General features: G+C 55.7%; 4 protein-coding genes across 15 annotated transcripts in view; 1 reads left to right on the top strand and 3 right to left on the bottom strand.

Annotated features, from left to right (window-relative positions):
• The window catches only part of RSPH9 (radial spoke head component 9), a 39,043-nt gene extending 34,514 nt beyond the window's left edge, over positions 1-4,529 (bottom strand). For 2 of the 7 annotated variants that reach the window (XR_016234583.1, XM_089333899.1), the window contains exon 1: positions 120-422. Coding sequence is in view for 5 of the 7 variants with exons in the window: in XM_089333899.1 (XP_089190025.1) it covers positions 120-346 (227 nt within the window). In the remaining 2 variants the exon portion in view is untranslated. Of the gene's footprint in view, positions 1-119; positions 428-4,395 lie in introns of those variants that run through there. The other 5 variants (XR_016234582.1, XM_089333900.1, XM_017345152.4 and 2 more) reach the window with 5 other exon arrangements.
• Positions 4,198-7,609, bottom strand: MAD2L1BP (MAD2L1 binding protein). Its single transcript, XM_002714435.5, has 3 exons — positions 7,450-7,609; positions 6,826-7,091; positions 4,198-5,427 (listed from the first exon to the last, which is right to left on the bottom strand). The coding sequence occupies exons 1-3, from the start codon at positions 7,493-7,495 to the stop codon at positions 4,915-4,917; spliced, it is 825 nt and encodes a 274-aa protein (XP_002714481.1). The 5' UTR covers positions 7,496-7,609; the 3' UTR covers positions 4,198-4,914.
• A 5,707-nt stretch (positions 7,610-13,316) lies between these two features.
• On the top strand, positions 13,317-22,087 carry GTPBP2 (GTP binding protein 2). Of its 2 annotated transcripts, none has more exons than XM_070074076.1 (12): positions 13,317-13,621; positions 16,755-16,781; positions 17,065-17,249; positions 17,609-17,717; positions 17,889-18,086; positions 18,338-18,512; positions 18,625-18,844; positions 19,135-19,270; positions 19,360-19,418; positions 19,975-20,146; positions 20,537-20,701; positions 20,882-22,087. In XM_070074076.1, the coding sequence occupies exons 1-12, from the start codon at positions 13,580-13,582 to the stop codon at positions 21,056-21,058; spliced, it is 1,665 nt and encodes a 554-aa protein (XP_069930177.1). In that variant the 5' UTR covers positions 13,317-13,579; the 3' UTR covers positions 21,059-22,087. The 2 variants fall into 2 exon arrangements, with proteins under 2 accessions (XP_069930177.1, XP_008261189.2); XM_008262967.4 differs by lacking the exon at positions 13,317-13,621 and adding an exon at positions 14,916-15,140.
• POLH (DNA polymerase eta) overlaps positions 22,058-26,331 on the bottom strand; it is a 39,669-nt gene continuing 35,395 nt past the window's right edge. For all 5 annotated transcript variants that reach the window (XM_002714695.6, XM_008262963.5, XM_089333907.1 and 2 more), the window contains one exon: positions 22,058-26,262. In XM_002714695.6, the coding sequence (XP_002714741.1) occupies positions 25,443-26,262 (820 nt within the window). In that variant the 3' untranslated portion in view covers positions 22,058-25,442. The remainder of the gene's footprint in view (positions 26,263-26,331) is intronic.

Raw genomic sequence — 26,331 nt, forward strand, 5'->3', positions numbered from 1 at the left:
TTTCCCAACTGTCCGTCCCAGGCCCAGGCCCCGCCCCCGGCCGTCAGCTCCGGCGCTGTCCGCCCCGCCCCGCACACCTCGTCCATAGGGCCGCGTCTCCCCTGCCTCCCGCCTCCCACCTGTACAGTGTCTTGCGCGGTGCGAGCTGGTTCTCACTCAGGCCCTGCGCGATGTAGTAATCGGCGACAACGCCGAGGATGCGGCCCCAGAAGAGGACTCGATTGTAGCGGTAGTCGCGCTTCACCAGCGTCAGGGAAGTGAGCAGCGAGGCCCGACGGTCCGGGCTAAGGCCCTGCCCGCTGCCCGACGCCAGCTCCAACGACAGCAGAAGGCTCTCGGCGTCCATCGGGCCCGCGGCTCAGCTCAACGCCCGTCGGGGCGCGGGCAGCCGTCTCCAAGGAGACCCGAAGCTCCGCCCCGCGGGAAGCCGTCTCCAAGGAGACCCGAGGCTCCGCCCCGCGGGAAGCCGTCTCCTTGGACACCCGAAACTCCGCCCCTCTGCCCCGCGAGAAGCTTCACGCAGCCACCCGCCCGCCTGCCGCGCGCTTTTCCTTGGCCCGGGCCCTTCCGCAGAGCCTGGCCATACACTAGACCCCAGTCCCCGATGCCCTCCGGAGTCTGGGACGTGGCTCCCCTACAGGAGGTAGCTACAGCGCGGGGTTGACCGCCCCCGCCCAGCCCAGCACAGCCCGGCCCAGCCCTAGCGCCTAGTGGAGGTTTAACTGAGCTCTCACTGTATATGTATTGGGAACCTGGAAAAACAATGCAGAGCACCAACACTGCCACTAGCTATATTATTTCTCCCCAATAATGTCACTTGGTTTTTTAAGATTTATTGTTAATTCTTGAAAAGGCAGAGCGAGAGGTATCTTCTACCCACTGGTTCACTCCTCAAATGGCCACAGGAACCAGGACTGGGCTAGGCTGAAGACAGGAGTCTGCAACTGCATCTCCCACGTGGATGCACGGGCCCAAGCACTTGGGCCATCTTCCGCTGCCTTCCCAGGCGCATTAGTAGGGAGCTGGATCGGAAGTGGAGCAACTGGGACTGGAATTGTGCTCGTGTGTTATGCTGGAGTTGCAGGCGGTGGCTTAACCCACTGTGCCACCACACCAGCCCAGTAATGTCACTTCTTGACCTTAGAATTGTTAGGAAACTGGGATCCCTAAGATTCTGCCAATTAACCCACACCCACACCCCTCTCCTGCCCCAAGTCAGACCTTACAGAATGGGTCCCTCAGTTCTAGTTTCTTCCAAGGTCACCAGATGTCTCTTTATCTACGCCTTCCATAGACCTTCCTACCTAAATGGCAAAGGACGATTAGGCAATGGGGCAAGGTTTAGGCCACACCTTGGGAAAGGAGGGTGTGCAGAGGGGTACAAAAAAAGGGCAACATTTTACAGGTTGCATTTTCCCATCAGCTCCCACCTACATTTACCTATCTTGGGCCCCACCGTGTGGCTCTCAGACCCAAATGGTAGCAAGCAGCCGGGACCCCTCCTTGGGCTTCAGACTACTTCATGGCCACCTCTGGAGTCCCCAGACAAAGACAAACAAGTTTCCCAGCAAGCCTGTGGCCAGCGGAGGAGATGGGCTTGTTACTATTAATTGCACTTATTTCTGGATTCCTTTGTAGAGGGCACATGAAATCAGAATGACGTGGGCCCCACATCAGAGAAACAAGTGTCTAAACCGCCCAGATAATTGCTTTGTTTTGATTATCTGGGCACTGCTTATGTAGGCTTTTAAAATTAATATCTCAGGGACCTGACTCGGTTTAATGTGTCTTCCACCTCAGGACAATCCACAGCCCTTTCCCCTTCTGTTCACAGCTCCTCCACTCCCACTCGTCAGGCCACCTGGCCTTTCCCTTCCCTGAGTGGGAGATGTGGCCCGAGTCCTCGTCCCTGGGTCAGGGCATCAGGCAGAACAAACAGGCCGAATGCCGGCTGATGGAACATGCTTTAAGTGAACCCAGCACATCAAAGAGCCCAAATGGTTTGTTTTCACTGAGCCCATGTTTACTCAGCGCCTGCTAATGGCAGGTTCCATGTCAGGAACCAGGGAGGGAAGTCCTGCCGCTTCCCAATGCCAACGCCTTTGGCAGAACAAATCCTGACTCACTGTTGCCCAGTAAAACACAGACGTACTACGCCATGGGAAGTGCTCAGCCTCTGGAGCCAGGGGGCTGGGTTCGAATCCACGTTTCACCACCAATCTCCCTAAGCCTCATCTATAAAGTGGGAACAATAACGCATACACTGTAAGGCAGTTGGGCCTAGGTACCACATGCAAGTGCTCCAAACAGTGTATACAGGAGGGGCTTCAACAAGCTCACGAAAAAGTTCAGTGCAGGGATAATGAGAATGTCCCATGAACTTTTAAGTTCCTTTGTGTGTTACATACTTAAAGCAAAAACTTTTACACTGTTTCAAGCGCTTTGGATATGTTACCCATTCGAACAATCTCGCAATTATGTATCACCTGTTTATAAGCACACACCTATCTCGGCACCAGCAGGGAGAGGATTCTTTCAACTTTCTTACTGGGGAAATGAGCAGCTGCTCTCCTACCCCAGGGACCAGCAAGGATGAGGAGAGGCACCTCCAGCGCAGCTGAGGGGGACCCACACGGCAGGAAGGTGGGGTTTGGCTTAAGGACAACACTGCCAGCAGTGACTGCCCACAGCAGTCAAACAGCTACAGAGAAGGCTGGGCAGGGCTCCAGACGGCACATCTGGCCTCAGGGAGCAAATCCCACAGGACCCCAGGGCAGTCCTGGGGCCTCTGCCAGTGACTGAGCCCCTCCCTGTTCTTTCCTCAGTCCCCTCCCAGATCTGAAGGGCAGACAGGCTAGGTTGACCAGCCCCCCCATCCCCCCCGGAACAGCTGGAGGGGTCTGCAGGGTCTCACCCGAGGCCTCAGCTCCCCAGGCATGGCACGTGCCCTGTGTTTCGCTGACAGCTGCCTCCATGAGGACGGAATGCCGCTGCCTTCCCCTGGCTGACAGGAGTCCCTCCAGCAGCCCCTGTGACCCTCCAAGCCCTGGGAACAGAGCTGTAGCTCCGGGCATGTGAGGGTGCCAAGTCTGCGGAGGAGCTCCTCCCCCGCTTAGAGTCTATGGTAGACCAAGCACAGGGCCAGAGACTTCCCCTAAATCACTGGGCTCTCGATGGGGCCTGCTAAGCTCAGTCCCTCACCACAGTTCTTCCCACACAAAGGTCGTTTTTGCTTTGGACATAGAGAACCCAAGGGGCACCAAGATCAGCATGTGGCAAGGAGAGAATGTTGGGCTTGAAGTCAGTGCATGAAGGAGCTGATGGGACTCCACTCCCAACTCTGCTATCAAACTACTTACAGGGGCCAGCGCTGTGGTGTAGCAGGTAAAGCCACCACCTGCAGGGCTGGCATCCCATATGGGCATTGACCGGTTCAAGCCCCAGCCACTCCACTTTTGATCCAGTTCTCTGCCATGGCCTGGGAAAGCAGCAGAAGGGTCCCAAATGCCTGGACCCCTGCACCCGCTTGTGGGAGACCCAGAAGAAGCTCCTGGCTCTGGATTGATGCAGCTCCGGACACTGTAGCCAACTGGGGAGTGAACCAGCGGATGGAAGACCTCTCTCTCTCTCTTCCTCTCTCTCTCCTTCTGCCTCTTCTTCTCTCTGTGTAACTCTGACTTTCTTTTTCTTTTTTTTTCTTTTGTGACAGGCAGAGTGGACAGTGAGAGACAGAGAGAAAGGTCTTCCTTTGCCGTTGGTTCACCCTCCAAGGGCCGCCACGGCCGGCGCTGTGCAGCCGGCACACCGTGCTGATCCGAAGGCAGGAGCCAGGTGCTTCTCCTGGTCTCCCATGGGGTGCAGGGCCCAAGCACTTGGGCCATCCTCCACTGCACTCCCTGGCCACAGCAGAGAGCTGGCCTGGAAGAGGGGCAACTGGGACAGAATCCGGCACCCCAACCAGGACTAGAACCCTGTGTGCCGGTGCCGCAAGGTGGAGAATTAGCCTATTGAGCTGCAGCGCCAGCCCTGACTTTCAAATAAAAAATCTTAAAAAAAACTTATAGAACTTGAGCCAATCGAACTTAACTCCCCAGACTGGCTTGTTATCGGCTAAGTATACCTAATTCAAAAATCCAAAAACTGTAATGTTTGAATGCTGACATGACACCTCAAGTAGAAAATTTCACACCATGAAACTCTTGTTTCATGCACAAAATTATTAAAAATATCATATAAAATTAATTCAGGCTAGTGCATACAAAGTGTAATAACACATACATGAATTCCATCTTTAGACTTGGATCCTATCCCCAGGATATCTCATTACACAGATGCTAACATCCCCAAATGTGCCACACCTCTGGTTCTAGGCATTCCAGAGAAGGGATATCCTACCTGTAACAAAATATCCTGGAAGGCCTGCAGCAGAAGAGGCCCGGGAGAAAGCCAAAACCCTCTAGTCTCAGCCGGAAGGGTCTCTTTAAGTCAAGCATTCCAGGAAAGTTTACTCTGAATCCATCTGTTTTGTATTTAAGTTCATGAGTTGCATCCACCTTTACATCCCCAGTAAAAACTCTGCAAGGACACGACAAGCAAGCAGAGAAGGGCCGCCTCCATAGGAGTGTCCCTCTCTGGACCCGGCTTTGCTCTGCAAGCCCAAACAGAAACACCTGACCCAGCACCCTCTGGGAAAAGCAACCTTTGATTCAACAAGCTGTAGCTCAGGGATGATTACCATGGTCCTAGCCACACACCGTCAGCCCCCCGGAAGTGTGAGGAGGGGAGGCAGCCAGGACAGTGCCTTCCCCTCTCACCGGGAAGCAACGCCAGCTCCAAGCGAGAGTCGGGTGGCTCGGTGCCGAAGGGAGCCGGGCCATTCGGCCATCCGTTTCCAGGATGAGGAAGCGTCCTCCGTCACTCGTGGAAGCCTTTCAGCGTCACTGGGGCCTGGAACCAGATGTAATCGTCCGAAGCCACTGTTGGGTCGGAAGGCCTGCCGCAGGACAGGCTCACGGTCAGTTTGTGGCCGCGGCTGGGCACGCGGTAGTTGAGCTTGGGTCGAAACCAATCTTCTCCACAGTCACGGTGCCCCTGAGCCATGACGATGGTGCCCATGAGCGGTGGGGCCTGCAGCTCGCTAAAGGCGTCAGCCAGGAAAATGGCCCGGAAGAGCCGGCGCAAACAGGCTGCTGTATTCAGGCTCTGGTCCACACTGTAGGGAGCCAGCCGGGACAGGTCAAGTTCGTAGAACTCCTTGGGGCTTAGGGCACTGCCCCCAAGGAGGATCAGCACTCGTGGTACCAGGGTTCGGGCAAAGAGGCCCTCCAGGTGACTGAAGACACTCTCCAGTTCCGCCAGGGCTTGTTGGCATTTCCTGCTGCTGGCCTCGGCAGCCGTCCGCGGCTTCTTCCTCACCACGTCTTCTGCCTGTGACAACAAAGCTTGGTGAGACAGAGAGACAAGGTAGGGGAAGCTAATGCCTTTTAAAGAACCCTGTGAGGGGCGATGGCGCTGTGGTGCAGTGGGTTAATGCCCTGGCTTGAAGCACCGGCATCCTAAATGGGTGCCGGTTCTAGTCCCAGCTGCTCCTCTTCTGATCCAGCTCTCTGCTGTGGCCTGGGAAAGCAGTGGAGGATAGCCCAAGTGCTTGGGCCCCTACACCCAAGTGGGAGACCTGGAAGAAGCTCCTGGCTCCTGGATTTGGATCAGCTCAGCTCCAGCTGTTGCGGCCCACTGGGGAGTGAACCATCAGATGGAAAACCCCTCTCTCTCTCTGCCTCTCCTTTTCTCTCTGTGTAATGCTGACTTTCAAATAAATAAATAAATCTTAAAAAAAAAAAAAAGTGGGGGGCGGGGGCGGCGGCACTGTGGCATACTAGGTTAAGCATCTGCCTCCGGAGCTGGCATCTCATATGGGTACCAGTTCTGGTCCCAGGAGCTCCACTTCTGATTTGGCTCCCTGCTGATGGCCTGGGAAAGCAATAGAAAATGGCTCAAGAGCTTGGGCCCCCAGCACCCACATGGGAGCCCCAGAAGAAGCTCCTGGCTCCTGGCTCCGATCAGCCTAGCTCCAGCTCTTGCAGCCATTTGGGAAGTGAAACAGATGAAAGACCTTTCTCTCTCTCTCCCTCTCTCTCTTAACTCTGTTTCTCAAGTAAATAAATAAATCTTAAAAAGACTGAACGTCTAGCTCAATGAATGTCATCGCCACATCACTGGGCTTTATCAACATCACAGCAAAAAGTGAAATCTACTCTTTGTGCCATAGTTCTCCCACCCTTCCAACAGCCAAGAGAGCGGCCAGATATAAGAAGCTAAGATAGCCAAGGAAATTTGGTGGCATGCCACAAAGCAGTCAATTTTTGCTGGGGTATATATGTATGTATGTATGTGTATATATATATATGTATATATATATATGTATATATATATGAGAGCAAAATAAACTCATTTTGGGGGGAAAAAGAGCAAAGAGCATATGCGAAAGTTAAGAACTCTTAACAATGATTGCCAAAAAAAAAGAATAAGTTGTATTGGTGTTGGAATATAAAGTCAAAGAACTCCCCCATCAAGGAAAAACCAAACATGAAAATTTGGAGAAAAGAAACTAAAATGTAAAGGCTCAACTCTTCGAGTCCAAAAGCAACACTTAATAGGGGTTTCGGGAGAAGACAGCAAGAGGGAAAAAACCAGAGAGGGTCACCCCGCTGAAGACGCGAGCGCGGAGCCAGCGCCGCCGACTGTCCCTGCAGATGGCTCGGATCCCCGTTCCACCTGCTCGCCAGGCAAGAGCCGCGACGTCTCCCCCCCGTAGCCCGTGCCTACCTGGGGAGAAGGTTTTCGGTAGAAGTGCTTCAGCTGTTCGTAGGGCAGAGGCAGCTGCTGGCGCTGGTACATGATGTGCTTGAGCAGTTCACAAGTAAAGCGGCAGCAGCCTTCCCGGCTCACCGGCCCGGGAAACACCACCGGCACCATGCAGTCTCTCGGGCAGCAGTGCTCCGCAGAGCCGGGAGCCTCGGGGGCAGAGGCAGTCTCCGGCAGTTCCACCGGGGAGCCGTGAATTTCTTCCGACTGGTCAAACCACTCCAGATCTAGGACACAAGAGAGGGAAATGAGACACAAGCCAGGGTCGGGCTTCGCATTCCCTGCGGCCACCACGCACACCCCGACGCCGCAGATACCCTAGTGCGTACGTGCGGGATTCCTGACCCCCGCGGCCGTACATGACTAAGTGGCCGATACGAGAGAGATTCCCGGTCAGTGACTGAGGCTCTACTCAGAAATCGGGCTCCTGACCCAGGGAAAAGAGGGCGAGGCGCAGTCTCATCGGAGAGCGGACGAACCCGGAGCTCGGAACCAGAAGGACCAGAGGCGCGGTGATAGGACAGGACGGCAGTAGGGAAGAAACAGGGCCCCGAGGAGCCGCAAGCCCGGGCCCCCATGCCTTACCAGTGCCTGCGGCCGGCGACGGGATTTCCGGCTCCGGGGCCGCCATCGCGACCTCCTCCCTCAGCTCCGTGCGTTAGAATGATCGGCCCGCGGAGCGTCATGGGAAGCCCTCTCCACTTCCGGCTCGGCCGGAAGGGGGCGCGGCGCCACCGCCCTGGGGCGGGGTCGGGGGTGGAGCCCGCGCTGGCACCCTTAGCCCTCCGGCTACCGCGAGCCCAGGCGCTCGCGGCCACCCGCCCTCTAGCAGCCATTCATTCTTGGGTTCATTACTTTCTTCACGCCGGGCCCTGTCCTCGGTGCTGGAGGCTCCGCCGGGGACAAGCCCGGCGCGGGCCCTGCCGTCGAGGGGGGCACTGCCTATGCGTACAGTGCAATGGGATGCGTTGATACAGTGGGGTATACAAGGGCTGGGGGAGGGAAGAACTGGGGCGCCTAACCCAGAGCGGGTTGGGGCAGGGGTACGTGGTTCCAGAAGAAATGTGTGAAGATGTTGTGACCTTGTCAGTTAGCAAGGTAAAGAGGAGACCCCAAGAGACAAGAACATCATCCCCTGTTCAAGGAATGAAGAATTCCTAAAGCGCTGGGGCGTGGAGGAGACAGGATCATGACAGGATCTTCTAAGCTTTGATAGGCTTTGAACTCGATCCCCCGTAGGGAGGTAGGGAAGCTGTTTATAAGTAGGGGAAGTGACATGATTATGTTCACATCTTTCCCGTTTAATCTCCCTGCTGGCTGCACTGTAGAAGTTGGATTACAGGGAGGATAAAAGACAGGGACAGGGGTTCTAGTTCGAGGTAGTGCTGAGACAGAACGGAACCAGGGTAGTGGCAGGGGAGGGAGAGAACTGGGTGAGTCCTGGAGATACAAAGGGGCCCAATGAGCATAAATTAGTAGTTGATCCGAGGAAACAGACTGTCCAGGCTGGCGTTATAGTGCGGTGGGTTAAGCCACTGTCTGCAGTGCCGTATCATATATGGGCACCGGTTCAAATCCTGGATGCTCCGCTTCTGATCCAGCTCCCTGCTAATGTGCATGGCCCAAGATGGCCCAAGTGCTTGGGCCCCTGCACCCACGTGGGAGACCTGGAAGAGGCTCCTGGCTTCGGCCTGGCCTAGTCCAGGCTGTTGCAGCAGTTTGGGGAATGAACCAGTACTTGGAAGATCTCTTCTGCCTCTCCCTCTCTGTCTGTAACTCTGATAAACCAATCAATCAGTCAGTCTATAAAAAAGAAAAACCAGCAGGGTTGTGACTCCAGCAACTGAATTACTAGGCGCTCCATTCGATGAAAGATGGAGCAATAAACGAGGACCAGATCTACTAGGAGGTGAGAAGAAAAGATGAAACCTGCTTTTGATGGGCTGGGTTCAGTGTCACCACAGGACAGTGAATAGAGACATTTAGAAACACCATTTGGGACAGACAGCCATTAGTATGGGAGTGGATAGGATCACTCTGGGAGGCTGCAGAGTAAGTTGGGCAAGGTGGGTTAAGCCAGCAGCCCATAGGGGTATGTTTGAGTCCTGGCTGCTCCACTTCTGATCCAGCTCTCGACTATGGCCTGGGGAAGCGGTAGAAGATGGCCCAAGTCCTTGGGCCCTTGCACCCACATGGGAAACCCTGAAGAAGCTTCTGGCTCCCAGCTCCTGGCTTCGGATTGGTCCACTGCTGCCATTTGGAGAGTTAACCAGTGGATGGAAGGATTCTCTCTCTGCCGGCCCCTCCCCCACTTTTTAAAAAATATATTTATTTATTTGAAAGATAGAATTGGGCTGGCACCGTGGCTCACTAGGCACACTGGGTTCTAGTCCCAGTCGGGGCGCCGGATTCTGTCCCGGTTGCTCCTCTTCCTGTCCAGCTCTCCGCTCTGGCGCGGGAGTGCAGTGGAGGATGGCCCAGGTGCTTGGGCCCTGCACCCGTGTGGGAGACCAGGAGGAAGCACCTGGCTCCTGGCTTCAGATTGGCACAGCACACCAGCCGTAGCAACAATTTGGGGGATGAACCAACGGAAGGAAGACCTTTCTCTCTGTCTCTCTCTCTCTCACTGTCTAACTCTGCTTGTCAAAATAAAATAAAATAAAAAGAAAGGCAGAATTACAAAGAAAGAGGGAGAGACATAGACAGAGTCATTCCATCTGCTGGTTTACTTCCTAAATAGCCATAATGACTCGGGCTGGGCCAGGCTGAAGCCAGGAGCTTGGAATTCCATCCAGATCTCCTGCATGAATTGCAGGGACCCAAGTAATTAGGCCATTTTCTGCTGCTTTTCCAGGTGCATTAGCAGGAAGCCAGATCAGAAATGGAGCAGCCAAAACCTGAACTGGTGCCCATAAGGGATGCTGGCATCATAAGCAGCGGCTTAACCTGTTGCACCACAATGTCAGACCTATTATGTGTATGTTTATTTCTGAGCCAATACCACAGTATTTTAATCATACTTTTCTGGTATGTTTTAACATCTAGTATTCCTGAAACAGATTCTTTTCTTGCCCTCCATAACCTGACACTTGTCTATTTTTCTTTCTACTTGTATAATCTAGGCACTTCTCAGTCTCCTCCACAGGTTCTTTTCACTCTCTGCTTATCCCATTAACAGTGTCATCTGGATCCTAGGCCCTCCCACCTCATTTTTGAAGATGCATTTAAAGATTCTTAAAGTTGTATTCATTTGTCTGAAAGGCAGAGTTATAAGAGCCGGAGCTGTGGCATAGCAGGTTAAGCCTCCGCCTTTGGCATTAGCATCCCTTATGGTGTGCCAGTTAGTGCCTCAGCTGCTCCACTTCCAATCCAGCTCTCTGCTAATGTCCCTGGGAAAGCAGAGGAAGGTGTCCCAAGTGCTTGGGTCTCCACAGCACGTGGGAGACCCAGAAGAAGCTTCTGGGCCGGCACCGCGGCTCACTAGGCTAATCTTCCGCCTAGCGGCGCCGGCACACCGGGTTCTAGTCCCGGTCGGGGCGCCGGATTCTGTCCCAGTTGCCCCTCTTCCAGGCCAGCTCTCTGCTGTGGCCCAGAAGTGCAGTGGAGGATGGCCCAAGTGCTTGGGCCCTGCACCCGCATGGAAGACCAGGAGAAGCACCTGGCTCCTGGCTTCGGATCAGTGTGGTGCGCCAGCCGCAGTGCGCTGGCCACAGCGACCATTGGGGGGGGGGGTGAGCCAATGGCAAAAGGAAGACCTTTCTCTCTGTCTCTCTCTCTCACTCTCCACTCTGCCTGTCAAAAAAAAAAAAAAAAAAAAAAAGTTGGGGGAGGAAGGGAAGCATTGTGGTACAAAGGATTAAGCCAGCACCTGTGATCCCAGCATCCCTTATGGACACGGGTTCAAATCCCAGCTGCTCCACTTTTTGTTGTTGTTGTTGTTAAGATTTATTTATTTATTTGAAAGTCAGAGTTACACAGAGAAAGGAGAGGCAGAGAGAGAGAGGTCTTCCACCTGCTGGTTAACTCCCCAAATGGCCACAACAGCTGGAGCTGCACCGATCCAAAGCCAGGAGCCAGGAGCTTCTTCTGGGTCTCCCATGGAGGTGCAGGGGCCCTAAGACTTGGGCCATCTCTACTGCTTTCCTAGGCCATAGCAGAGAGCTGGATCGGAAGTGGAGCAGCCGGGACTCGAACCGGCGCCCATATGGGATGCCGGCACTGCAGGTGGTGGCTTTACCCCCTATGCCACAGTGCTGCCCCTCCCACTTAATTACTTCATTTATTTGAAAGACAGAGTTACAGAGAGACAGAGAGATAGAAAGATCTTCCATCTGCTGATTCACTCCCCAAATGCCACAACGGCCAGAGCTGGGCAGGTGTGAAGCCAGGAGCTGGGAGCTTCTTCCAGGTCTCCCACATGGGTGCAGGGGCCCAAGGACTTGGGCCATTCTCCATTGCTTCCCCAGGCACATTAACAGGGAGCAGGATTGGAAGTGGAGCAACAGGGACTCAAACTGGCATCATGGGTGGTGACTTTACTTGCTAAGCCACAGTGCTGGCCCCACTGTCCCACTTCTGATTCACTTAAACGTATGCACAGACGGAGTTCCTAGCTCCAGCTTCAGCCTGGCCCAGCCCCTGTTGGTCATTGGATCCATTTTGTGGGGGCCAACCAGTGGATGGGGGATATCGCTCTCTCTCTCTGCCTTTCAAATAAACACATAAATAAATCTTAAAAAATAAATGTACACACAGTAAACCAGAAGATAGTCCAGAAACAGGTCCACATACTAAGATATCTACATCATAGGTACTTTAAATATTTTTGTGGAAAGTGTAATTCAAAGATGTTTGTCCTGGTGCAAAAAAGTTTTGAAGTCTGGGGGCAGGCACTTGGTGCAGCACTTAGTTGCTGCCTGGGATGCCCACACCGCATACTGAATGCCTGGCTTCCTGCTAATGTGCACCCTGGGACACAAGAAAAGAGGGTGGCTGAAATACCTGGGTCCCTGCCACCCACATGGGAGACCTGGATTGATTCTGGGCTCCGGGGCTTCAGCTTGGTCCAGCCCTGGCTGTTGCAGGTATCTGGGGAGTAAACTGGCAGATGGATACTGTCTCTCTGTCTGCCTCTCCAATAAAATGAAAATAAAATTTAGAACAATGTGAAATCCATGAATTCAAAGAGGTCTTCAATAAATATGCAAAATGTATATCGTGAAAGAGCAGCAATGGATTTCGAAAAATTTTTGCACTTATTTAATTTCATGTTTCACAAACTTTCTGAAGTACCCTCCCATGCAGATCACAGTCTATCATGATGACGACTTTTCTTTTTTTAAATTTATTTATTTTTTATTTTTGCCAGGCAGAGTGGACAGTGAGAGAGAGAGACAGAGAGAAAGGTCTTCCTTTACCGTTGATTCACCCTCCAATGGCCGCTGTGGCCGGCACGTTGCAGCTGGCGCACCACGCTGATCCGAAGGCAGAAGCCAGGTGCTTCTCCTGGTCTCCCTGGGTGCAAGGCCCAAGGGCTTGGGCGCCTGCACCCGCGTGGGAGACCAGAAGGAAGCATCTGGCTCCTGGCTTCGGATCAGCGTAGTTCCGGCCATAGCAGCCATTTGGGGGGTAAACCAGTGGAAGGAAGACCTTTCTCTCCGTCTCTGTCTCTGTCTCTCACTGTCTAACTCTATCTGTCAAATAAAAAAAAAAAAATACTCCCTAGCCATTCAGGAAAAAAATCAAATTAGTTCCTACCAACATACTACAGAGAGACAGACCCAAACAAATTAAAGCTCTAAACATAAAAATAAGCCTCAAAGCTTCTAGAAGAAAATATTGGGGCATAACTTATAACCCAGGAGTTGGGGTAAAATCTTAGGGGATGACATAAAATTAAGATAGCATAAGGGAAAGGTTGCTAAATGTGAGTTTAAACGTATGCAGAAGTACTCTACACACAAATAAGTGACTAATGACATACCAGGAAAAATGTTTTCATGTGACGTGGGTGTGTGTATCCTTAATATATGTATCCCACAGCCACACACCTCACAGGCACCTCTTAAGCAACGCCTCCAGGAAACAACGCAGACACCACGTTCCAGGTCCCAGGACCCTGATCTCCTCGACAGACAGCTTTGTTCAGCCTCCGCCTCTACCCGCCCTCACTTCTGACTGTGGTAGGCCAGGTGTGGTCAGGAAAGGTGTATCAGAACGGGCTATCCCTTCCCATCTCTTCAAAGAAGTTCTCCACTTAGGAGACACGGGAATGGGGAGGGGTGAAGCTAAGTTCTGCGAGTTGGGGTTGGTGGTTGAAAGATCCCTGTGGATGAACAGACAAGGGTTATCTCCCAAGAGCAGCAGGCCCTGGTTTTCTGGTTGGAGTGAGTGTGTTGGGGGATGGTCTTATCGCTCCCTTCCAATCCCCTTCCTTCTGGAGGTCACTCGCTGAGTTCTGCAGTCTCAGGTCCTCAGCAGCGGTCCTCTGCTCCTGGCTGGGGTGGGCCTTTCCCTCAACAACTGCACAGGATCAAGAAGAGAAGTCACTTGTGCTTGCAGCCCCTGAAGACCTACACAATCGGCTGGGCCTGTTGGGCCCTTTTGCAGATTTTGGTCTTTCTGCGCTCTCTGCCTCGGGGAGTTATGCTAGGCAGACAACACCTACACATCTGTAGACCGCCAGTCTCCCTCCATGTGGCCCTGACAGGAAGCCATGGACTCCACCAGGTCTGAACCCCTGCAGGGATTGCCAGAGGTAAGCCACTGCCGCTGCTTCCAGTCCTCTAAGGGAAACTGAGGCCTGGCGGGGAAGAGCTGTTTTAATTCTTGGCCGTGGATGCACTCAGTGTTTGGGAAGAGAGGGGAAGTGGATATACTGTTCCGTGGTGTCCTGGGGGCCTAGGGGCTAGGAACTGAACCTAGGACTGCTTCCCTGCCCTGCCTCTCTGGTGCCTTGGACACTGCCTTGTCACGAATGTGTTTACTCTTCGCCGAGTGCAAGAGCGCTAAAGAACAGGAGAGGTGACTTGGCAAGAAAAGCAGAAGTCAACAAGCCCCTGGAGCCCTTGGCCAAGTTTCTATTCCCGGCCACTTCCCCGCCCTCGCAGTGCTTGCTGTAATTGGAACCCCGGTCCCGCCCCTAGAGAGAGCCAGGCTCCTCCTACAGCCCTGGTGGTTTTTAAACCAAACTTAGGTTTCCCCTATTGGTTCAGTTTCAAAACAAAGGGGAGGAGGCAGGCGCGCTGCGGCAGTCCCCTCAGCACCCCACCCCGCTCCCTCCTTTCCCCCACCCGGGAGCCAGCAGGTTTATAGGTTCGAGCCTCGTGTCGGGCCATGGCAGTGCCTGGGGCTGCCAAAACCAATCCTCGGAAGGTGCCAGCCTGGTCATAAAGCAGCGACTACTATGTACGGGTGGCATAATCATCGCAACAATAACAGCCATAATTAGGCTAACCACCACCCGCCTCCGCCCTGGCGTTCGCCCTGACTCACCCCCGACGGCACGCCGGCCATCGGGGAAGAAACCGAGGCAGGGGTGGAGCCAGCAGGCCGAAGTCACCCCGAATTCTGCAGCTCTCCACATCCAAAATCTGTTCAGAATCTGCGCTTAAGGGGCCAAACCCAGGGGCGCCCGCAAAGCTCGATCCCGATGTAAACCCTTCGCGGACAGTGGCCGGCCCCATCCCCCGGCCCTGGAACAAGAGCGGTTCGGCGCGCGAAGACTGGGAGCCAGACTACAGCCCCCATAGGTCTTTGCGCGCGAAGGCGCGCTCTTGTCCACGCCCCACCACTACTGCGACCCTGCATGCCGCGATGCTTCTTGGGAGTTGTAGGGCGGCGGCTTATGGTTTCGAGCGAGATCCCAGGGCTGTGGACTCCGTATCCCATGGTGCACCGCGGCTGTTTCTGACGCGACCAGGAGGCAGGAGGCGGGGGCGTGGCTTGCGCCGGGCCCCACCCCGCTCTCCTCTGGCTGGCCCGACACGGCGGTGGCAGTAGGGGCGGCGGCGGCGGCGGAGGGGGCGGCGGCGGCGGCGGCGGCGGCAGCGGGGGGGAGGGGCCGGGCGGGGGGCTGGCGGCAGCGGCGAATGGACTCGCGGGTATCGGAGCTGTTCGGCGGCTGCTGCCGGCCCGGAGGGGGCCCGGCCATGGGCGGAACCCTCAAGGCTAGGGGGGCCGGCGGCAGCAGCGGCTGCGGGGGCCCGAAGGGGAAGAAGAAGAACGGAAGGAACAGAGGGGGCAAAGCCAACAATCCCCCGTACCTGCCCCCGGAGGTGAGCACCTGAGAAGCGGCGGGCTGAGAGGAGACCACTCCTTTCGGCTCCGGGACGGCAGGGAAGCGGGACCGAGAAGAATTAATCCCCTTTTCCGGTGTCAAGACCTCCGGGAGGAGGGGCGCGGGGGGAGAACCCTCCTTCCGGTCGCGAGACCCCCTCCCCATCCCTGGACCGCCCCTTCAGTGTCAGGACCTCGGGGAGGCATAGTGAGGAGAGAAGTGGGGGAAAGGGGATCCCACTGCCTTGGGAATAGCAGCGCAGACCGCCCGACCCCCTGTCTGGGCTGTAGTGGGGGGGGGGGGAGGCAGGCGGCATCCTGGGATGAGGAGGTGAGAGGAGGAACCACCACTTTTCCAAACTTGCTCCGCAGGGAGCAGGGGAGTACCCGAGAAGGGAGCAATATGTTCCCTCCCTAGCCTCAGCTTACACACACACACTCACACGCACACACATGCACAGAGCCAGAGAACAGTTAACTTAGTAGTCCTCTGGTCTTTGCCAGCCCTGTGAGGGGGCTGAGGGCGAGCAGAGCCCCCACGCACCTGCTCCATCTGTCTTTAAGGCACAGCATGAGTCCGGCTTTGTTCCTCTGTCTTAGGAGAGGAGGACCTAGGGGAAGAGCCACACCAGTGGTCATCAAAGTTCACATCGGAGTCAGGAGTCACCGGGTGACTTTATTTCGAATCACGGGAGGGGCAGGCCGGGGAATGCGCATTTCTGACAGGGGCGTTTCATGGGACGCTAGTGCTGCTGGTCCCGGCATGTCCCTTTGAGAACCGCTAGGGAAGGGCTTTGGTGGCCGGGGAAGGTCGGCTATGCCGCATGAGGGAGAGGTGACGGGTCAAGACCTCGTAGGGCCTGGGAGCCACAGGGCTCTGAAGGGATGGAATTATGACACGCGGCGATGGCCGGAGAGGAGTCGGCCGGCAGAACAGGCGGATCCAGGGCCTTTTGCGCCTGCGAGTGAAAGTTCAGGCAACAGATGCTTCTGTGTGGTGCTAGCACCTGGGGAGTGGATAAAGAGATTGTAGTACGGGTCCAGGACTTCACCTCTGAGGCGCGAGGGGCAGGAGGTCACAGCCATGGCCAGTCTGGTCTTGGTGTCTACCCGAGCTGCTTTTGTTGATCTCAGCCCCAACTTTGGTGCGCTGTTCCTCTCTCACCTGGTTCCCCTCCCATTGGGCGCGCACAGCGACCAGTGCTGAGCTCACCCGCTGGCCCTGGTCCAGAACCTCTTGCCGCTCTGGACTCCTGATGACATCAGCTGAGAGGGGCAGGCAGGAAGGAAATGGTGTCTCCCTGACCAGTGGCAAAGCAAGGTTTCAACAGCCTGGGCGCGGAGGAGACAGAAACGTCTGGGAAGTGCGGTGTGAGACTGCGGGGACCGAAGGGGCCCACAGGAGGGCCTGGGGGTCTGTTCCCGGCCAGGTCAGGGGACTCGGTGTCCTGCAGGCCTTTCACACAGGCTGCTCCAGGGCTTGTCTGCCAGCCAGTGACCTTTGGTACCTGCCTAAGCAGATGCCACTGGGGCTTCCTGCTCTGATGGGCGCCACAGGGAAGCAAGGACTGAGTGTGCACCGGGTGTGGTAACTGCTCCCTGTTCCTTTTCAGGCTGAAGATGGAAACATCGAATACAAAGTGAGTCTTAGGCTGGAGGAGCAGGGGCTGGGGTAGGTTGTCTCTGCCACCCTGGGGTCATTTCTCTGAGGTCCTTCCAACTTGATGACCTGTAGGAAGACCTTAGGGGCATGGTGCAGGGTGCGGGGACACAGGGTTTATGAAGTGGAGAGGGAAGGTGCTGGTCCTTGCAGCAGGACAGGCGGGCGCCACGTGGGTCCTTGCAGCAGGACAGGCGGGCGCCACGTGGGTGTGGCAGGAACCCCTCTGATTCCACCTTCTCGCCCACCCCACCCGCCCTAAGCTGAAGCTGGTGAATCCATCCCAGTACCGCTTTGAGCACCTGGTCACACAGATGAAGTGGCGGCTGCAGGAGGGACGCGGTGAGGCCGTCTACCAGATCGGGGTGGAGGACAACGGGCTGCTGGTGGGGCTGGCCGAGGAGGAGATGCGGGCCTCCCTCAAGACTCTGCACCGGATGGCGGAGAAGTAGGCCCCCCCTCCCCTCCCTTCCCCTGACTCAGGGGAGGAGCCACGCGTCCCCACTCACCTAGTGGCCGAGGGGCCGGGGTGCTCTCCTGACGGAGCTCAAGCAGGGAGGAGTAGGGCTCAGGCCTCTTCCTCAGTGGCCCTAGCTAGGCCTTGCTCCTTGATTGAACATTTGTGTCTTTGTTTTAAGGAATTGGGTTGGGGGGTTGGGGGTCTGGGGGGAGGCAGGCCGGAAGGTGGTGGCAAGTGCAGGAAGGTGCCCGGAGCTCTGTGAGAGGTGCACGCAGGTCATTGGCCCCAGAGCTGGGCTGGCAAGGGAGGGTCAGGGGAGATGGGCAGCGGTGGTTTTGCCGTGACAGGGTCGGGGCAGACATCACTGTCCTCCGGGAACGAGAAGTGGATTATGACAGTGACACGCCCCGCAAGATCACTGAGGTGCTGGTACGAAAGGTCCCGGACAACCAGCAGGTGAGTGCACCCCGGTCTGCAGCTCCCTGGTGGGGACTGGGGGTGGCAGCTCTTCCCCTGGTCTGGGCTCATCACCACACAAGCTCTCCAGGGAATGTCCCGGCCCTGGGCTCAGCCTGCAGCAAGAGAGCTGAGGGGTGGGAGCCCTTACCTCTGGCACCTCGTCCACAGTTCCTAGACCTCCGCGTGGCCGTCCTGGGGAACGTGGACTCTGGGAAGTCGACCCTGCTTGGAGTCCTGACCCAGGGAGAGCTGGACAACGGGCGGGGCCGGGCCCGGCTCAACCTTTTCCGCCACCTACACGAGATACAGTCTGGCCGAACCTCCAGCATCAGCTTCGAGATCCTGGGCTTTAACAGCAAGGGAGAGGTGCATGGGATCCACGGGACCCAGTGGGGCGAGACTCCGAGGATGGGATGGTAGTGGTGAAGGACAGAGGCCGGGGGCAGAGTGTGGAGACTGTCCCCCTAGCAGACAAATGGGGAGCCAACGAATGCAGTGAGAACTGGGGCTCCGGGTTACGAGGCAGGGTCACCCAGGGACTGGCTTTAGGTCCTGGCAACCCTTGAAGGGTTGGGGAGGCTCGCGAGGGGCACTGAGAGCCCTGGGCTCCGGGCCAGGTGGTGAATTACAGTGACTCCCGGACGGCAGAAGAAATCTGCGAGAGCAGCTCCAAGATGATCACCTTCATCGACCTGGCCGGCCACCACAAGTACCTCCACACCACCATCTTCGGCCTCACCTCCTACTGCCCCGACTGCGCCCTGCTGCTCGTCAGCGCCAACACCGGCATTGGTAGGAGCTGCGGGGGGCGGGGACAGGGCTGCGGACTCCGCCCCTTCCCGCTCCTCCCTTCTGCAGTCGCTCACTCTGCCCTCCCGCCGCCTGCCTTCTCTCTCCGAGACAGCCGGCACCACGAGGGAACATCTGGGGCTGGCCCTGGCCCTGAAAGTGCCCTTCTTCGTGGTGGTCAGCAAGGTGGACCTGTGTGCCAAGACCACAGTGGAGAGGACGGTCCGCCAGCTGGAGCGAGTCCTCAAGCAGCCGGGCTGCCACAAGGTCCCCATGCTGGTCACCTCCGAGGACGACGCTGTCACCGCTGCTCAGCAGTTTGCGCAGTCACCCAAGTAAGCTCGCCTCCCTCGACAGCTGCGGTCCTCGGGGCTCCAGGGCCAGACCAGTTCTGGGAGCCCTTCAACTTGGCATTGTGGGAGTCTCTGCTGGTGCGCCGAGCCCTGGGGATGAAGGGCAGCGTTCCCTGTCTTCCCTGGGCTTGGGGGTGGGCTTCACGCAGTACGAGCTCCTGAGCCATTAGCAGGGGTGTGAGCGGGGGTCCCAGCTGCCCAGGTGAAAGCTCCCCCGGCCTCCGTGTCCCGGGCGGGTTTCCTCACGTGGCCGTGCCTGGCTCCCTCTGCAGCGTCACCCCTATCTTCACGCTGTCCAGCGTGTCTGGAGAGAGTCTGGACCTCCTCAAAGTCTTCCTGAATATCCTCCCGCCTCTCACCAACAGCAAGGAGCAGGAGGAGCTCATGCAGCAGCTGACAGAATTCCAGGTAGGCGGCTGCTGCGGGGCGGGGAGCACCCAGGCTCCGCGACGAGGCCCTCCTGGGCGGGCCACTGATGGCGATTTCTTTGGCTTCAGGTGGATGAAATCTACACAGTGCCGGAGGTGGGGACGGTTGTTGGAGGGACACTTTCCAGGTGAATGGCTTTGCTTGCTACCCGCCCTTCTGCGCGGCATCGTGACCCGCAGGACGAGACCCTGGCATTGCACAGAGCCCATCCGAAGCATGTGCCTGGCTGCAGATTAGGCCTTCCCTCCCAGAGGAGCGCGGGACGCTAGCGTGTTGGCTCACGGCGGGAGACAGTGTCCCGGCTTTCCCCTGGGGGACAGTATGGGACCTGGCCCCCGGGAAGAAACCAGAGTGTGTTCATCTGTGATCGCACCTCCAAGTGGGGGAAGGAGAGGGCCCTCGAGACTCCGCCCGAGAGAGGATGAACCCCAAGGGGGAGATTTTGCTCCCTCAGGGATCAAGCATCCGGCGTTGTCAAACCAGCAGGTGCCTGCGCCTGCCGCAGCTGCTGGCCTTCTGTGGCTGTAGCCTCCAGAGTCTGACCTCTGGGCCGGGGCCAGGAGCCACCCCCCCTTACCTCCACTTGAGGGACTCCACCCCGAAAGGGAAGGCGCGCTCTGAGGAGTAGAAGGTGGGGGCAGGGAGCCGGGCTGACGCCATGCCACCTGCCCTCTGGACTGCAGTGGGATTTGCCGTGAGGGGGACCAGCTGGTCGTGGGCCCCACGGATGACGGCTGCTTCCTGGAGCTGAGAGTGTGCAGCATCCAGCGCAACCGTTCCGCCTGCCGCGTGCTGCGAGCCGGCCAGGCCGCAACCTTGGCCCTCGGGGACTTCGACCGCGCGCTGCTGCGCAAGGTGAGACGGGTGGCCGGGTGGGCCGGAGAGCAAACGAAAGGGAAGTGTCTAGCACGCTGGCTGCCGCTTGAGGAACCGCCCGCCGCTTCAGCGAAACCCAAAGGAGACCTGGTCTGCATGCTCATTAGACTGCATGGAAGCAACTTAGCGTGCTTGGGAGGAGCACGGTGCTCAACAGGAAGCAGTGCACGCCTTAGCGCCCAGGACGCCAGACACGGCCTGAGAGGGCGAGAGGACGTGGGAGGTGGCCACAGAAGGGTTCTGGCCTTTGTGTCTGGAGTCCCAGAGGACAGGAAATGCAGCTGTAGGGGGTGTAGTAGCTGGGGGGGAAGGGCCTAACGTGCGCCCTGCTCCCCACCCCGCCCGGGGCTGGGGGCTCTGCCTCCTCAGGGCATGGTGATGGTGAGCCCCGAGATGAATCCCACCATCTGCTCAGTGTTCGAGGCAGAGATCGTCCTCCTGTTCCATGCCACCACCTTCCGCCGGGGGTTCCAGGTGACGGTACACGTGGGCAACGTCCGCCAGACGGCCGTGGTGGAGAAGATCCACGCCAAGGTGAGCGGGGCCCGGCTGTCAGTGCCCCCGTTTCTCCAGGGAAAAGTCATCCCCCTCCTGCCTCCGGAGAGGAGCGCGGCCTGGCCCCACGGAGGGAAGACCGCTCACCTGGCGGGCCGGGGAGCCGAGGCTGTGGGACGGGAGGTGGTGGCCAGGGCAGTGAGCGCTTGTCTGCTGCAGGACAAGCTGCGGACCGGGGAGAAGGCAGTGGTGCGTTTCCGCTTCCTGAAACACCCGGAGTACCTGAAGGTGGGCGCCAAGCTGCTGTTCCGCGAGGGTGTCACCAAGGGCATCGGCCACGTCACTGACGTGCAAGCCATCGCAGCGGGAGAAGCTCAGGCCAACATGGGCTTCTGAGACCTCCAGGCGCGACAGCTCTCCTGCTGTCCTGACAATACATAAGGTGACTCTGGCCATGCTGCCCGTGGCTGGCGGCTCTGTGTGTTAATAGGCTAGGGAGACGGGGTGCTCTCTGCCACTTGCCCCCAGCCCTTTCTGGAGAGGTGCCAAGCTTGGTGTGGCCAGAAAGGAGTCCTGAGGGAGAAGACACAAGTCAGGGCAGTGCCCCGAAGCTGTGTGCCCACCTCGGTGACTCACAACCTGGCAACCCTGTGGCCTGGCTACTGGCGGGAGCTGAGCAGCCGCCTCGGCCCTCCTACCGGGACTAGGCGAGATTCGCCAGTGTCGTCTCTGCACTTCAGGAATTGTCACAAACTGGGATGGCCCTCGAAAGCACTCCATTTTCTATACCTCTTCTCAAGGCCATCTAAGTTGCCCACCACTGACCGACTGCGGACAAAGACATCTGCTCTCGTCTCACGACCCAGGGTCTGAAGAAACGGCACAGACAGTGAATGGCAGTGCTCGCCTCCCGTGCGGAGGCCAAGGCCTGCCCCTCAGCTTTATCCTCCTCCCCTTCTTCACTCAAGGGCCATTTCCCCAGTTCCTCCTCTCACAGGCCCCACAGGTGCTATTTGTTGTGCTGGCCCCGGCGTGGGGCTGCCAAGCTCAGGCCTGGCACACCGGAGACCAGCTGCACTCCTCTGCTGGCCTTCGTGCTGGGTCGGAGAGTGTTTCCCTTCCCCAGCTGCTGGCTGGGGACTGGCCCGCAGGCCCCGTGCTGTGCCCTCAGAAGCCCTTGTTTCCGGAAGTGGTAGCAATCATCCCCTTCCCTCTGTTGCAGGGAACCAGGAGGAAAGGGAAGGATGTTGCCATCCTGCCACTCTTTAGGCATGGACTCCTGCCTTGCCCTAGGTTAGCTTCCTGGGTTCCCGTGGACTCAGGGATTTGTTGGTTGAGGTTTCTCTGCACACACACACACACACATATGTATATATATATTTAAATACACATATATATTGTACAGAATAAAAATGTTTTATTGAATACACTGTACTTGTGTTTAGGACCCAGACTCCACTTTAGGGAGCTAGACTTCTGGCCGTCGCTGCGGCTCAGTAGGCTAATCCTCCGCCTTGCGGCGCTGGCACACCGGGTTCTAGTCCCGGTCGGGGCACCGGATTCTGTCCCGGTTGCCCCTCTTCCAGTCCAGCTCTCTGCTGTGGCCCAGGAGTGGAGGATGGCCCAGGTGCTTGGGTCCTGCACCCCATGGGAGACCAGGAGAAGCACCTGGCTCCTGCCATTGGATCAGCGCGATGCGCCGGCTGCAGCAGCCACTGGAGCGTGAACCAACGGCAAAAGGAAGACCTTTCTCTCTGTCTCTATCTCACTGTCCACTCTGCCTGTCAAAAAAAAAAAAAAAAAAAAAAAAAAGAGAGCGAGCTAGACTTCTCTCCAGAGATGAGTGGAACCCTAACACCACTGAGCCCTGGGTAGGAAAGAACCCACATGGGATCCCATTTCCCATTCTTCGCTCATCTGCCCCACAGAGGATCCGGGTTCCAGTGTGGCAGCAAGTGTTCTGGCCTGTTACGCAGGTCTCTGAGTAGAAAGTGAAACTGAAAACAGCTTGAGTAGGTAGCTCTGTGGACTCGGGGAATTGGCTGCTTGCAAGAGGTTTCGGCAGTAGAGAGTACTCTTCCTCTGTGCTCTGCCAGCTACTTGGAGTACAATTTTCAGGTTTATATAGCTATGTCCTTAGCCTGGCCAAACCATAGTCCCTCATTTTAGAAGTACAAAAATAAGGCTCAAAGCTGAAGTCAAGGGGCTGGCATTCTGGTGCGGTGAGCTAAGCTGTGGCCTGTGACACCGGCATGCCATGCCCGAGCACTGGTTTGAGTTCCAGTGCTCTGCTTCCAATCAAGCTCCCTGCCAACGTACCTGGGAAGGCAGCAGCAGACGGCCCAAGTGCTTGGGAACCCTGCCATGCAGGAGACCCTGAAGGAGTTCTAGGTTCACATTTGGGATGTGAACCAGCAGATGGAAGATCCCTTTCAAATAAAAAAAAAAAGTCATCTGCAAAAAAAAAAAAAAAAAAAAAAGACGTATTTTGAGCACTGACCCTAGTAAAAGACAATGACAAGGCCAGTGCCGCAGCTCACTAGGCTAATCCTCCGCCTTGCGGCACCAGCACACCGGGTTCTAGTCCCGGTGGGGGGCCGGATTCTGTCCCGGTTGCCCCTCTTCCAGGCCAGCTCTCTGCTGTGGCCAGGGAGTACAGTGGAGGATGGCCCAGGTGCTTGGCCCTGCACCCCATGGGAGACCAGGAGAAGCACCTGGCTCCTGCCTTCGGATCAGCGCGGTGCGCCGGCCACTGGAGGGTGAACCAACGGCAAAGGAAGACCTTTCTCTCTGTCTCTCTCTCTCACTGTCCACTCTGCCTGTCAAAAAAAAAAAAAAAAAAAAAAAGACAATGACAAATGTGGCCCAAGGTGTGATGTGACATTCTGTCCCGAGAGCATTAAAGTGCGAGCCGCCCTGCCTCTCTGGCTCAGCCAGAACACTCAGGGAATAGGAGGATATGTAAGGCTGGCCCCTGAGGAGTTTATACATTTTTATTACCCCAATTCTAATAATCACATCTAGAATGTCACTACATATTTATCTATGGAATATAAAACATTATTATATGCAAGGCATTGTTAGGAATTCTTGCTTTTAAGAAGCTACAAGTCTAGTAGGGGAAAGACAAATACACAGTGAATCACTGTCTGTATTCAGTGCCATAACAATGACAAATATCTTTGAAAACTGATTTCCCGCTGCTCCTAGTGGCTTCCTCCCTTCTTTACATGAAATGTCCCCCATTTAAAAAAGCTCAGAGGCTGGTTCACACACATATACAGAAAGGACATGAACAGCATTTTCCTGACACATTTAACCAGTTACCACCTAGCTCAGTTCTCCAGGAGGGTTACACAAGGAATTCAAGGTTCCCTCTATCAGAAAAGCCAAAAGTGACTTCCCACACAGAATGGAGATTAAAAATCCTACAAACATGGAACAAGTACAAAAGGCTACAATCACGAATATAAAACTCTCAATTCATACTTTAACAGGAGAGAGGTGAACATGCCAGAGCGCCTCCCAAGCACTTCCCTCGAGTTTGTACTACAAATGTTACTGTTTTCCACAAACCTGACCTTTGGTATCCTGTAGACCAGTGCTTGTGAAACTGAAAAAGATACAGGGAGTCTTGTTCGTATCAGATTCTGACCGAGCAGGCGTGGTGGTGAGGCGGAGACCGTTTCCAGCAAGTCCCCTCGTGCTGCTGCCACTCGAGCTGGACTAGCACGGTTCTAGAGGTGATCTAGTTCTGACCATGACTGGGTCCAATCTCAACAGACTTGAACTGGCCCAGTAGCAATCACAATCTACATTAGAGTAAAATGCAGAAGGGCCAGTGATTACAACTGAGGCTGTTAGAGGGTTTACTTCTATGAGATGCAATATTTAGTGTGTAGCTTTTGCATGCAGAGCCCTGCCCTGACCCAGCTACGTTGTCACTCTGCGGGTTTCCAGGTTTCACCTCATATTCCCCAACTGAAGAAACAATTGTGCTCAAGGCATTATCCGAACTGCTCTGTCACAGAGCTAGGAGAAAATTTTTTAAAAATTTCTTTTGGGATGGCATGGTGGTACAATGGGTTAAGCTGCCACCTGCAACATAGGCATCCCATACTGGAGCACTAGTTGGAGTCCTAGCTGCTCCACATCTGGTCTAGTTCCCTGCTAATGTGCCTGGGAAAGCAGCAGAAGATGGCCCCAATACTTGGGCCCCTGCCATCCACATGGGAGAGTTGGATGGAGTTCCAGGCTCCTGGCTTCGGTCTGGCCCAGGCCCAGGCCCAGCCCCAGCCATTATGGCCATTTGGGGAGTAAACAGATGGAAGATCGCCCTGTCACTCTGCCTTTCAAATAAATAAATCTTTTTTTAAAAGGTTTTTTAACTGGGTTCCTTCTGGATACCAAGTTTAAGTGAGGTACTTTATATCATTTTTGATTTTCAGTAATCTGTAAGGTCTTAGGCTTTGCAGAGACGGTGTCTTGCTCAAGGCCATACAGTATAGTTAGGTTTGGAAGCAGGTCTCTTAGGCTCAAAGGCCTACACACTGTTTAATGTATGATATTACCTCCCTAAAGTCCAAAAACGTCAAAGGGAGGGAGCATTTTTACATCTCTACCAGCAATGGGATTAGAATTCGTGCATGTGAAGAGATGGAAACCTTAATTTGGTATTAAAAGTTTCATCGTTATAAATTTCCTTAAGAAGTAAATGTATGTCCATATCCCAGGGTTACAGATAAAATATTAATATCCCACAGCAAGCCCGAAGGCAGCACTAGTGTGCTAATGGTTTAAAAAATGATTCCAGTGTCCGCATGCCTTGAGGCCTGGGGCGTTTATTACTGGAAGCCAAAGGACTCTTGGGATTTCTTTTGCCTTGAGGAGACTTGACGGGAACAACCTGGGGGTTTGAGGAGTGTGCCTGCAAGAAGGATTCGTGTAGCTCCAGTGCAAAATGATAGTCGAGGTGTTCCGGCATCTCCCACACCAGCACCAGGGAGCCGCACTTCTCACAGGACACTAGGTCCTCAGCAGCGAGAAGACTCGGGGCAGCACTTCCTCCGGGAGCCGCGTCCAGAGCACACGTGGAAGCAGAGGCAGCGAGCAGGCTTGAGCTGTTTTGAGCCAAATCCCTCTGCGCGGGAGCTGCTGCAGCAGGTTCCAATTTCAACGCCCCTTCACAAGCAGGGGCACGGTGTGGATCTTGTGCAGGCAACGCGCTACAGTCGGGCTGAGGATCTTGCGGCGGGAGACACGGTGAAGAATGAAGCTCTTTCTGCTGTAGAAGCAGGCTTTTCTGCTTAAAGAAGGGCTCCACTCCTGCAGTTCTACTGGTTTGGAGAGCTGACGAGGGCTTGGAGGGTGAACTGCTTGTGTGGGCCTGGGCAGTGGTGGTAAGGGATGAAGCTTCTTTGACTTTCTGCTTTTCTGCAGCTTTTTGGAAGAATGATTCCAGAGAAGTAGTTGCTTTCTTAGTGGCTGCCACCACTGGGCCGCTCCCCGGGGCCTTAGCTTCTGAACTGCTGCTCGGCACCTTTGGGGTGGAGGCAGCGAATTTGGTAGCACAGAGGAGAAGCATTGTGAGGGGGGGGGACCTGTATGCAAAGGAAAGGAACAAGATCCACTCACTATTCCAGAGCGGAGGTCAAATTCAAATTAAAAAT

Source organism: Oryctolagus cuniculus, chromosome 5, assembly GCF_051225735.1.
Source record: "Oryctolagus cuniculus isolate XC-2025 breed Fujian yellow rabbit chromosome 5, ASM5122573v1, whole genome shotgun sequence".
NCBI lineage: Eukaryota > Metazoa > Chordata > Mammalia > Lagomorpha > Leporidae > Oryctolagus > Oryctolagus cuniculus.